Below are 14,222 nucleotides of genomic sequence, written 5' to 3'. Positions count from 1 at the left end.
AATTATAGCAAGGGCTACATCAAAGTATCCTCCATTCAGCAGTGTGAGGAAAAAGTGGGGTGGAGGCAGAGCGTGAAGGAGGAGATGAGTCAAAAGGAGAGAGGAGGAGGAAAAAAAACTAAAAAGACAGCCAGTGTTATCAGCATTCTTCAGATGCCACAGCTAATGCCCAGCAACAACAGCCCCACGCTCTGAAATGAACAGTATTTCTCTTTTCCCATTCATGCGCGGACGCTGTATCTGCATCACTTAATAACATTCCGTGCTTTTAAACAGTTAGCAGCCAGCAGCGCCTGTCCCGCCGAGCGCCGTGTTACACCGTCCAGTGGGTTGTTGGTTTAAAGCCCTAACGCCAGCCTGATGTGCGCCAGCCGAAGCTGATCAAAGCCCCGTCGGCGTCTGAGCACTGGCGGCCGTGGATTCTGGTGCATTTGTTCAGCAGAATCCTGCCCTTCAGGCCCGCAGGGCTGGACACTGATGCTGAGAAAACTGTCAATTGTGGTGCAAAGATCCCTCCACACACGGGTCAAATCCTGTCTTTGTAAAAAGCACCGAAGAGAGATGGATCCTTGGACATTTGTAGGGCTGCTGGTCACGGAGGTGGAAACTTAAAGAACGCTACAAACACAAAGTCAAAGCCAATGTCAGGAAATGCAGCTGCAAAACACTGAACTAAGAAGGCTGTGGGGGCAGAACTGGCCTGGCCACTTTCACCTTAATGCTATTATTACTTCATTTTGCATTTGTGCATGTATTTGTGAAGGTGTCTGAGGGCACAAACACATGATGAGCTGGTTGCAGAAATTATTATATTTAAATCCGAATTCATTCGTTCATTAAGCAACAGTACATATTCCATCTAAGTTATCAACATCTCAGAGAAATTATATTTTATTTGTGTAGGGCTTGGCACAGCAAAGCAATTCACAGTACAAACAAGCGGAGAAAAATAAAAGAACAATAATAAATGAGTTGCACAATCCATCCTTTGTCCTTCTATCGTAAATCCCACACCACACTGCTCGGCGTCTATCTTTATGAAGAGAAGCTATGGCCAGGATAGCAGGCTGGGGTCAGAGCGGGTGGCCAGTGTTATTACAGAGTGTAATATCTATGTTTGACCAGCCGGACTACAGGGATTTGACTGACCGGCTGGCCAGCCGATGAATAGAGGGGAAAAAGGGAGGAAAGGAGAGGCATAAACACTAGTAATGAAGAGGCTGCAGTCAGAGGTTAAAGCAGCATCAGAGAAACAACAAACTAACGCCCACCACAGAGAGAATGAAGGTGAGAGGTGGAGGAGGAGGAGAGTGGAGACAGACAGTGAAAAAGGCACCTGGCAAAGGACAACCTGATCTCACCACAGAAAGAAAACACAGCTACACACCAGGCCTGCCCACCTGAAACCACACAGCCAGAAGCTGCAGACAGACACTCATTCACAGAGGCTTTCTCTGACCATATGAAAAATACAGCGCTATTATAAGAATCTTGTGCAACCATATCAAAGACAAACAAAGCAATTTAGAAAATATAGCAATGAACAGGGTTCTCCAGGTAGCCAAAGTTTTTGCTGCAGCTCTCAGATCCAAAGCAGTGCATGTGTTGGCTACAGCAGCCATCACAGAGGGAGCAATACTGTCTAATGCTGCCCCCTGTCTGCCACAACAGCCATCTCCCTGATAAGTTAGCCTGAAACAAATTAAAACAATTATATTAAATCTGTGACTCAGAGTAACTCATTTTAGGCTACAAATTTTACTTACAATGACCAGCTAAAACTGGTCTGACCTACAACAATGGAGTAACGCTGGAATGTCATTACATGACAGCCGGCTTTGTAGCTTTGGAAGCAAAACATGTCAGCAATGATGAATGAATCCAGCAACTCATAAAAAGTATCCATCAACCTCACTTGTAGACAGAGATGTGAAAATGTAAAGGCAATGTCTTTAACAGAGCAGTAAGGGATTTAAACCAAATGGAGTTCAAACAATTAGTTGGTTAATCAATTCGTTGTCAGCTATTAAAGTAATCACCAGCCATTTTGATAGTCAATTTATCAACTTGAGTAATTTTTAAGAAAAGAATCTCTGACTTCAGCTACTCAAATATGAATATTTTCAGGTTTTGTCAGGTGAATTACAAATACCAGGGGTACTTGCCTATACCAAGTACTGATGCAATTACTTAATTACTTAATAATGCCATTACAGTTCTTATAATAACTTTGAACGTCATGTTTTATTTTAATCAGATGTTCCTCACTTTCTTAATGTAACAAATTGTTGTTACTGTTTCCTGCTGCTAGCATTAGCAGATTCCTTTGACTCTGTGCTGTGTTAGTTCTTGAGATGATTTATCCAATCTTGTGCTAAGGAGCTACTTTTCATAAATTAGTATCAGGTGTGGTGGATTCACAGCAGTTTTTTGAGTATGAGTACATGAGCACATTAGGTATCGGACCCAAAACTGTTTTTCATGGACCGAACAACTAGTCCATTAATCAAGAAAATAATGTACAGATTAATCGATAATGAAAATAATCGTTAGCTGCAGCCCTAAATCAAAGTCTTAATAATAACAACAGCGCTGCTGATTTTTGTGTTTGCTGTTCATGTTGAGATGCTGCAGAAGTGTATGAGCCAGTTATACACAACATTAGCTCGACTGGCTGTGGGCTGCTGGGCAATACGGCAAAATTAATGATCCAATCATTGTAAATGCCAATTGCCTGTAATCCCTGGCTGGAAGCGAATCAAAGCGAAGGAAAGGTTTCCGTTAAACAGTCACAAGCTCTCCCGCTCTAGCTTTCTTTCTTCGTCTCCCCTAGGCACCAGATGCCTTTCTTTCATTCCTTTTTCGATCCAACCTTCCCTTTTCTCAGCTCTGTAGCCCTGTCTGCATTTGGTTCCTATATGTCTCCCAGCTGCGGAGTAGGGATGGGGGCCCGGGCCCAGCCCCGGGGGGCAGTAGAGGAGGGAAATCCCCAGGACAACTGGTCTGGTCACGGACACCTCGAAACCAGCAGCCATCCCTATTCTACCCTCTACGTCCCTGGCAAACATTTGCTCTCCAGCTTAGCTCAGAAGCTAGCCAGCAACTTACCCCCACACTCTTGTCTGGTAATGCCAATCAGAGTCTACACAGCCCTGCGCTCCAGAGATGGAGAAGAAAGAAGGTAGAGAAGGGACACTGGGAGCGAAGAGATGGAGAATGAAGGGATAGAAAGGGAGGGGCAAGGGCAGTTCCCTGAGAGCCACAAGGCAAAGCCAGAGCTTTTGGCAAAGACAAACAAGAAGACAGGACTCTATCCCCATTGATATGCACAAGCAGGGACCATCGGCTGGTCTTCAGCTAAGACAAAAGGGAGAGTGGGGAGAGAAAGGTGCTCTGTAGTGAAGTCCATATGTGTCTCTGTGAGTGGACACAGTATGAGCAGAAAGGGGAGTCAGGCTGCCTGAATATGGTGTTACTTCTTTGTTGCACTCTTAATTCTTCTTACGATGACAGACATACGCTTGTTTGTGTCTTTTATTATTGTTTTTATCTATAAATATCACAACCAAACTCCTCGTCTTTACTATGGGCATCACAAATTACTCTGAAGCAACTTCACTGAGGTCATCAATAGATACTATTTTACTGACTGTCTCTACTTGCACCTGTAGCTCCTCAGATTGGGTACTGAACCTTCTGTATCATTCCCTACATACTCTGTACAAATGTTTTAATGACATATTACACTGTTAAAAAAAAAAAAAAAAAAAAAAAAAAGCTCTGAAAACTCAGAATTTCAAGACAACTGCCTTCACTAGATCTTTGAGCTTTTAATCAAACTCAAACCCTTATGTTTTGAAATAAAATTTAACTGACTTGTAATCTTTTGTTGAGATAATTTACTTTTCTTCTTCAGATAAACCTGAATCTTTGAATTTTGACACCCAAAACTTGCAACCTGCAAGGTGAACGTGATTTGTCATTATTTGGGTGTTTGAAAAACGAAAGCTACTACAAGGAGCTTTCATATTTCATAAATTTTGGAGGCCCCTGTGGACAAAAGCGGTGGTGTTTCCACCATAATAACCACAAAAACAGACATAAAATTATCTAAATTAAAATATCCTCCTGCTTCTTTTTAACTGGCTAATGTGTGACTCACTGTAATTTTCCCTGGAAAAATGTACACAGGCTCATTTCATCTGATTTCAAGGAGAATCCGACGCAGTGGCAGCAGTGGCAGACGTAACGTAAACATACCCATACAAATATAGCCGTTCTTTTCACGGATGGTCTCATGAACTTATTTAGGTCATAAAGAGGCACCAGTAATAAACTGAAACGGATTCATAACCAGCTAAAAAGTCCTTGTAGTAGCTTTAATGGTTATATTAACCATTGTTCACTTTCACCTCAATGAGATTACTCAACAATTTTTGAAATACGATTTTCTAGGAGGGTTTCTAAAACTCTTGGAAGATTCAAGTTTAGAATTATCTCAACTAAATATTAGTTTAAGTTTAAGTTGGACTCAAAACTCAAGAACTTATTGAAGTAAGTTGCCTTGAAATGTTGCATTTTTCTTCAAATTTTTACAGTGTATTTCTTAACACATTACAGTAATAAAAAAGGACAGACGCTTGTTCCTTGGCTAAAGAGTAAATATATAAAGAGCATGGTCAACATGGGGCAAACAGAGTCCAGATCTATGCAGGTTAAAGTTCTGGGCCTCATTTTCACTGCAGGGGGCCTTGAGATGCCTAAAGACAAGCATGCGTAAGGAAAAGACCACGACATGGAGGCCTGTTTAAGCCTACATTGTCCATTCTCCATCCCCTATGGCCTCTTACAGCACCCCCACCAAGCAAGCAGTCCTTTGCCTTCTTTCTGTGTCCATGGTTCCTCCCTCCCACACCGCAGGGACCCCTCCCCAGTGTTTGTAATCCCAGCAGAAACACTTAAGGTTCACAGTGGGTGCTCATCAAAACCATCTGCCTGAGATGAGGGTGAGAGAGAAAGAGAGGGAGATGACGGAGAGAGGAAAAAAAGGAGGGAGAAAACCAGGGAGGCGAGTTGCCTCCTCCAGTTCAGATGTTGGTTGTACTAATCTGTTCAATTAGCACCATTACAAGCCCTGCTAGTGGCCTGATTATTATCAGTGTAATCTTCACCCGCACTGAGGAGTCGGGCCTGAGCTGCAGTGAGCAATGAACTTAAAAATGAAGAGTATAAACAAAAAAGAAAAACAGGAAATCTAAATCATATAAAGTTGTCACAGGAATGACAACAACTTAAAACTCATACTTCCAGTCCAGTATATATTAAGTCCAAACAACGATCTTCACTAACCCCAACATGTAGGTTCCACGTTACTGTTTGTTTTTCAGTTGCCAGTTCAGGCAAGTGTGTCAGAAATCTATTTGCCCAAAGTCAGTTTTTACTTGCCACTGTACAAATTGTTTGATTAGCAATTGTTAAATGACAACAAAGACCAAAGTTACTTGTCATGTAATTTTGTTTTTGTCAGTTGAAAAGATCTTTAGTGTAATATGATAATAAATGAGAAAAAGTGGGAAATCTGAGAACATTTTCTCCCATTACGTATGAAAAATTACTTTAACAATTAATTGATTATCTAAATAGTTTTGACAGTTTAATGAGTTTTTAATACATGCCCGGTGAGTGAATTTCCAGATTTACTTGGCCGGCATGGCGTTTTACTCGTCCCGGGCGAGCAGACAATTCTAATGGTTGAGAACTGACATGTGAGGTAAGATCACTAAAGGGATTTCCAGAGATGGGAAGGAAAGAAGGAGAAATACTTCTGCACTTAATTAAGAGTTTTCAGGTATCTGTACTTTACTTGAGCATTTATTTTTAATTGTTTACTCCCTACATCTTAACATAAATATCTGTGCTTTCTACTCCTTACATTTTCAATACATTACTTCAGGTTTAATGCATTTGAGGGAAATGATCAATAATTTTTAGTTTTGCATCACTATGCACCATCCTCCAAACAACAAGACTGATTTCAACCTAAATGGATGGAACAATAATACATGATGATTCCTTGGTCTATCTATCAGTGCACATCAGGGAGGAGCATGCCAGACAAAAACTACATGAAAGATGTAACAAGACGAAAGACACAAGAGATGGGGGACTCGGCCACAGAGAAAAGGCATCTAGTGAATCTGTCAGTTGCTCCTGAGAGATTTTTTAAACACTGCAGCACTGATTTCTAGACGATGATTCAGAGACAAAAGAACCAGCCTTAGAGGCTGCACAAAAGGTTTTGGTAGTCCGGTAGAGATGTGGGAATTTCTGTGTGTTTTCATGTTGATTATAATTTTTCATGTTCTGTTGTTGACATTTAAAACTGATTTGCATTTCTGAGCCCAGTTTATGCTCATTATTTTCAGACTTTCTAGATCATTTTCACTGTTGATTAATCTGTTGATTATTTTGCAATTAAGGGATCGACTGTTTGGTCTATAAAATGTCAGAAAATGGTGAAAAACCTGTGGACGTCCTCAAAATGATGTCCTCAAATTAATGAAACTGATTAATTGATGATCAAAATAATTGTCAATTAATTGAATGGCTGACAACAAATAGATTAATTAATTAATCGTCACAGCTTTGTTTCAGAGACTGTACTTCTTCGCCTTAATTTGACTACAAAAGTTGAATCAGAAGTTTTACCAGAATCCTTTTTTCACACAAGTATCTGCACTTCAACCTGATTACCTGGCTTTTGAGGAGCTTATTTCCACTCACCTGTGACAGCAGGCTATCAACTGTCAATAACAAATGACACCTGCTCAGGTCTCCCTCTGCACAGGAGGTTGCAAGAGCAAGACAGTAATATGTCTGTATGTGTATTTAGGAAAGTGCTGAATTGAACTCACAGAGGGCCAAACTTTGACACAGACACATACACTTGCTCATCTACATGGGCAAGCAATCACACACATATTTTTCTGCTCTTCAAGCTTTAATATGACAATAGCTGTGATAGTAATAACCAATGGACAGAGCGGTGTACTGCCTTCACACTGGGTCCACTATGAGTTACTATAAATATTTCATAGGCTGCCAAATCTACTGTTTAGTTTCAGATGAAGAAAATGAATGGACTCTGTCTCTTTCCATTGCTGCCGCATGCCTAGATCAAACAATGTTCAGTATTTAAACCGCCTCCTTGACTGCTGAGACGGAGAGAGAAAGACGCAGCGAAGGGGGAGTGGGGAGAAAAAGAGGGGGTTGTACCAGACCGCAGCTGTGAGAGTAATTATGTGCTCGGAAATGTGATCATTTGTGATGAATAATGAATCGATGGCTGAGATAGACTAGCAATGTTTGGCCAATGGAATGAAAGCTGTGTTATGGGAGACTAGAATCGGGTACAATAATATTATGTATGTGAGAGTCTGTGGGTGAGTTACTAAGAGCTTTTGTGTGCGTCTGGGCATATAAAGCGATTTTCTGATGTCCTGTATGGTCTGTGTCTGCGTGTACGCTGGTGTCGTACCTCCTGTATGGTTCTGGAGCCGGGGAAGTTGAGATTGTAGTCCCTCTGCGCTTCACGGTGGCTGATGACCAGCAGGAAGTTCTGGTTTAACGACTCTTGGAGAGCACTAAAATGAAGAGGGAGAGAATTAAAAAAAAAAAAAACGTAAGAAATAGGGATGAACACTGTAAAGGAAATTTCAAAAAAAGAATAACCTGATGCAGAAAAGGAACATTTAAAAGAGGCAGAACAATGACTCAAGAGGAACGGAAGGGGGGCAAACAGGAAAACAAACATTATCACTAAGAGCAACTCAGTCAAGTGAAGGGCAAGCTGAAACTTGTCAACTAGTGGTAGCCTGCTGGCCCACAGGGAGGTGGGTGCCTCCTCTGGGGGTTTGTCGCCCACTTCACTGGTTGTGTCTTAACAAGCCTGGCCAGAGCTGCACTCAGCACAGCAGGCTACCTCAGCTATGACCACCTGCACAGTAACAGCATGGAGCCCATCAGTCTGCCTTATTGCTAACAAACCTGGCAGCTACTGTGAAATAACCCCAGGAGAGCCTTCAGCACCTTCCTAACGACAAACCCTAAAGATGACTAAAGGCTGTGACATACAGTAGCACAAAACTGACCACATCTGCAGGGTTTGGTAAAGTTGTTGACCAACACCAACAGCAGCTGCTAAAGGTACTGATTTTTGGAGTGTGTGGATAATGCTGTACATAAGGGCCCAGCACTACAACTGCTATCATTTTCAAGCTAAAAAAAGCTCACGATAAAGAGCCATTATTGTGCATCACAATACACCACCTCTTCAGCAGATGCTGCTGGATTACTGCTGTATTTGACTACTTCACTGTCTCTGTCTATCTTCTGAACCATGCAGATATGGTACAGCTGAACAGTTTATCGAAATTTCATCAAAATCACAATATGGCCTACTGCAATTTTCAAATTGCAGGAGATGACTGTTAAAGGTGAATTCTGTGTTAAAATACAGTTTTTAACACTGCAGGGATATCCTGGCCTGCACATCATATTCTACAGGGTTAAGAAAGCATCTTTGTTTGGTATATTGCTGCAAATATCATACGATAATGATTTTAACACGGTCATTCATGATAATAAGAATAATGGGAAAATTATCATTCTCGAATATTGCAAATCATATTGCAAATTCAACCGTTAAAATAATCAAAAGCCTAAAGAATGTTATTATCTCATCAGTTTTTACACGGTGAAACATTCTCCTATTTCAATTGAAATTCATAATGTACAACACACAGGTAAAGTGACAAGAACGAGTGGAGAGAAGCTCACAGGAGTGTTAATAAAACTAATAAAACCATTAAATCTTACCTCAAACTGCATGAATAGTTTGACCCCTAAGCAACTAAGCAACAAATCAGTCTATTCAATCGTAACAACCTGTTAGAAAAACGGTAAACAACAATCACTGCTGGGCAAAAAAAAGGCAACCTTCAAAATAATATCTCAATATTTTTTTCTATTCTGTGATATCTGGTATATATCTTGATATAGACTCAACATTTTGTCTAAAATAGCCTACTATTAGGGTCAGGTGATATGTACAAAAACAAATGTTAGAATATTTTTGACCACATACCTCAATATTGAGATTGTGTCAATATTGTGAGGATGACTATTGGTGCTTTTTCAAAATATAAACACAAATATAAACATAATAATCATGAGTAATATGGATATAACTAACAGTCTGGTAAGTTCAGAAAATTACATCACTTTACTGTATTGTAGCCTTTAAAACCTTGATAAGACAACACTTACGCCATATCACAATGTAACACTATCTAGTCCCAATATGGATATGAGATCTATAATTGCCCAGCCCTACAGGTAACCACCGGTCTGAGATATTCACACTATCACAGTGGACGTCATGTGCTGATTACATTGTGAACAGAGACCTGGCAGTGGCGACCTGTCCAAGAGGCCCTGAAAGGTCAGACTTTCTAGATTGGCACTGTAGTTCACACAGTAGCTGACAACGGTGATGCTGTGAATGATGCAGACACTTTGTGTGCTTCACGTAGAGAGGAGGAGGTGGGGGAATCAACTTTTGGAAGCTTCATTTACAATAAGCTGTGAGGTTAAGTAGCGTTTTGAGCAAACGCTGGGTCTGTGCAGCTGAATATCAATGGGAGGCTTAAGGGCCGAAGCAGGCACTTAATCAGGGCTCAGAACCCAAGGAGAGGAGGAAGAGTTGAGAGAAAGAGAGGGATGGGGGAATTAATATGTAGCGCACACATTAATTATGCAATCACACCCTTAATCTGCGCAGATCTGGACGAGCTTATGTTAACAGAAGCTCAAATTTACTGTAATGACAGCATATTTACATTGACTAAAACTACGAAATCAATATGTAAATGTAATGTTTGTTGTAGCTAACTGGGGAAGATTGGAAATGTGTGGAGTGGGAAGGATGGATGCATACGTAATAGGGCTGAGCAGAAGGATGAGAGAGATGTGTGTGCATGTGTGTGTGTGAGAGAGTGAGAATGAAATGGATGGGGTAGGGACACATAAATAAGGATCTAGCTAATATCATGATTATGTTTGGACACAGTCCCGAGCTACTGCTGGCAGGCAGCTAGACTCCTAAATAGACAGAGATAGAGGGTAAACTGAGTGGAAGTGTTACTCTGTCCTTCCAAGCAAAGAAGGAACATCTTATCAGTCATTTATGGCAGACCGACGAGCCATTTGGTGTGTGTGTGTGGGCGGTGTGCTGTTCAAGATTTACTTTGAAAAATCGGATTACTCGTTGTACTCTATAGTACAAATATAGCTGCTCACAATATCAATCACATTCAGAGGGGAGAAAGACTGCCATTCATAATGAGTCATTTCCTTGTTATTTCCCATCTGTCTGAAGAGGCCTGCTGGTTCATATATAAACAAAACACCCATGTTTCAAGTCTAATATCCCTTTGGCTCGACTGCTTTCACCACTGACGTTTTCAAAGCAGCTGTCTTCTCTTAGAAGCAGGCCCCTCAAGCAGTACGGGGTTGAAGTGTGGATGTCTCAGTGTTTGCTTCTGCCTTCAGAGGTCTCTTTCTCGCTCAACACACACACTCGTGACACCCAGGTCGGCCTGCAACATCTCTGGAGGTACTTGACATGGCATAAGGGTGCCGGGAGGAAAATGTCATTTAACTTTATGGACAGAGAAAATGGAGCATTTTGCAGGGGAGAGGAGCAGGCCAAACAGATTGGTTTCATTCTGAGGTAAGCCCATTGCCTAAGCTGCGAGTCCCTGCGGCACAGAGCAGACTCTAGACCTTATTAAACTAGCACTGCCAGACACACACACACATACACACACAATGTGACATGTGCCTGCAAAACACAAATACCAATACTAGAAATGTTCCGATCCCCTTTTTTCAGTTTCAATCCAATTCCGATGTCTGAATTTGGATATCTGCCAATACCAAAACTATACCGATATCAGCGCTCCTTTTTTCTTTACGATTATTTATTATTAGTAGTAGTATAGTTGTAGTTAGATTACATGAGGCTGAAGCTGAACTTCAGTCTGGAAAGCTTGTGTAGTTTGTATAATGTATAATCATTTGAGTAATGAAAACCTTCAACCATTACAGGATTCTGGCTTGTGACATTCAAATGTGCAGCTGATAGGCTCAGAGATGGCCCTCATTTGCATAAATATCCCATGATGCCCTTGCTGAGAATTTAAGTTATTATTAATTTAAAATTTGAAATGTGTTTGTCACATGTTTGTAATGGATAAACATGGTGGTTTATGGTAGCTTATGTTGGTAATTGACATTTTTGTGCTGTTTTATTGTTAAACCATGAGTGAGGTAGCTAGTACATTCACTCCAGCTGTACTGTAGCAAAGCAACTTCAGACATACTTGTTTCCTTTGTATTACATGCAAATGCCTCAATTTGCATTGTTTAGCATAGTGTTAACAATTAGAAAACATATGGCAAACAAGTCGCAGAAAAGAAATCAATCATTGAGTCCAACACTCAATGAATTAATTGCGTAAATATCAGGCCCCGATACTAACTGATCTGTCCCATCTCTGACCCATATTGACACAAACACTCTCTACTACTCTGAACCAAGTGATCCAAGATCTGGTTTTGTCACACCTCGACTGGCGTTCAGTAAGAAAGATCTAAGAAAAATATTTATTTTTCAATCCCCACTAATATTAATCAGATGCACAGAAGTCTGTCATGGCTTACTGTAGAGAAAAGATTACAGTGCAGTCCTCTGATTTTCTTCAGGAATGTCTTACACGACAAGAAACCACTGTAATTCTCTGACCAATAGCACTTTAGGATATATTGTTCCACCATGTAGGACAACCCTCTTCAAAACTACAGTAGTTTATAAAGCCATTATGGGATGGAACTGTTCACCAAATCACATCATTAAACACCAGAGCTGCTTAAAAAAAACAAAAAAACATTAAGAGTACATAAAGGAGCAATGTGTATGTATCTATGGTTGAAGCGAGATCTTTCTGCCCGCCCACTCCTCCTCAGACTACAGGAAGCTCGGGTTGGCTGCAAGAGCACTGCAGGAGTGCAAGACGCGAGTGCAACCTGGCAATAACAAGCAAGGATGAGTCCTACACTGTAAGTTGATAAGCCCCTTATACCTGTCAATGTAAAGTTATGTCCATTGTCCTGAAAACAAAAGCCAACTGCTCTGAAAATACACACTCTGGACATTGAGTTCAGTGACTGCCTGTCTCACTCCCTGCCAGACTCAATTAACATAATGCTCAGTTTAAACGTTATAAACATCTACTCCTTCTACAAGATTATTCATGATTTCTACGCTAACTCATTCAGTGAACATTCGACATTAATTTAAACTCTAATTAATGTGAAACAGGCAAACAAAAATACGTACTCCGACCCAGAATAGAAATGTCAAAGGGAAACACCGTGGCTGTAACACTGATGTCAGAGAAGTGAGTATTTCAACTTAACACGTTTCCTTGATCTCTAATGACATATTGGGGTTATTTTATGACTTATTACAGTAAATATATTACAGATTTCTCCTTTGTGTAACGTGTTGTTGCTGAATGTATAAACTATATGACATTTTAGTAAACCTGATGTCTGTGTTGGACCCCAGGAAGGCTGATGTCACAGCATTTGCTAATGGGAATGCTAATAAAATAATGAATTTTACCATCATGCATGTGTTTAAATCGCTTACAGACACACAAGCACACAACACACTGATCAGAGGAGTGCATGCCGTCTGACCCTGTTCCCTCCAATACGTACAGAGGAGGTCATGAAGTACACACAAGGTCTTCTTACCTCCTCCACATTTTGCATCCACAACAAAGCAGGAGGATTCGAAACCGTTGAGGTTCTGCTCTGTTTTGGTCTGCCATCTTGTCCCAGAGTTAATCAGCATGCTAACTGCTAGATACTTCCATTAAAGGGCTGCTTTAGCTAACCAGCTAGCTATCTTCCTGAAGCATCTGTGTATCTGCGACTGAATAGCTGACACACAGAGGGAGAGAAGTGGGGGGCAGGAAGCCACAGAAAAAACACACAAAACCTAATGAATCATTTTTGCAATTTCAAATTTCTTTTTGAGAGTTCAAATTAAAATAACCTTTCCTTGGCAAACATGCTTCCTGCGAGCTGAGCGGAGAATCGACGAGGAAGGAAACAGGCTCCATTGAAATATTCATCAGGCCTTCATCATTTATGCAAGAGATTAGCTCCTCCTCAACACCCTCTTGTATTCACAGGCAGTCATCAACATGGCCACAGAGAAAAACCTTCTTCAGACCGGGGCTTTAACGCTGCAGTACTAACTGCACATCATACCACTAACTAAATAACTACCTGAGATGGATTGGTGCTCAAAGGAAAATCTCCCAAAGCCTCAAGATTTATTTCTAATCAAACAAAGACAACTAAGAGGAGTTTGCTCAGCAGGATCATAATGACAGTGCAGCACTATTTAATCAGTCCGTTTGGTTTAGGTGTGTGTGCTGCCTGAGCCAAGCTCTACAAAGTAATTGCCAGGGATATTACCATTTATGGGACATTTGCATTTTTACTCAGCAACAATATGAAGCAAATAAACATTGTGAAATTAAATTTTGGGTGGATAACTGTCATTTCAGACTGCAACTACAAACTATCAAATACAGCAGACAGCGGTAGTTTCATTAACCTCATTTAGAACATATAATTAAAGATAACCAGTTTAACTGAGAATATTGGTCAAGTTCTTAATCAATAGAATTAGTGGTCATGACATTATTTTTACTGGGAGTAATAAAAACAGACATATTCTCTTACTCTTTTTTGATATTTATCAGAGTGTCACAACATTACACAGAACTACCTACTGTGCGGTGGCATTTTTATACTAGACATTAAACCACTGTAGGCAAATTTGGTTCTGTCCAATACACTGTTAAAAAGATTACGTCATGTCTTTGTGAGTTATAATCATGTTATAATACTATGACCAATGTTGGAAATGTACTAATACCAACAAGCAAAACAAGCTGGTTATAACATTAATTTCACAAGTGCAATTACTTTGTTATCTTGGGGTTGTTTTTTAAAACAGCCCTGCAAGCGAGCTGAATAACATTATCCAAATTATGAAGCTTTCTGATGGTGAGGTAATT

The 14,222-nt window shown here is 40.5% G+C and overlaps 1 protein-coding gene across 1 annotated transcript in view; it reads right to left on the bottom strand.

Annotated features, from left to right (window-relative positions):
• The window catches only part of faf1 (Fas (TNFRSF6) associated factor 1), an 89,097-nt gene that overhangs the window by 55,883 nt on the left and 18,992 nt on the right, over positions 1-14,222 (bottom strand). Inside the window, exon 7 of the mRNA XM_084723488.1 lies at positions 7,538-7,643. Within this exon, the coding sequence (XP_084579614.1) occupies positions 7,538-7,643 (106 nt within the window). The remainder of the gene's footprint in view (positions 1-7,537; positions 7,644-14,222) is intronic.

This window comes from Lutjanus erythropterus, chromosome 7 (assembly GCF_056507025.1).
Source record: "Lutjanus erythropterus isolate fLutEry1 chromosome 7, fLutEry1.hap2, whole genome shotgun sequence".
Classification (NCBI taxonomy): domain Eukaryota; kingdom Metazoa; phylum Chordata; class Actinopteri; order Lutjaniformes; family Lutjanidae; genus Lutjanus; species Lutjanus erythropterus.
Note: the sequence above shows the minus strand (reverse complement) of the source record. Positions and strands in the feature narration are given on the sequence as shown.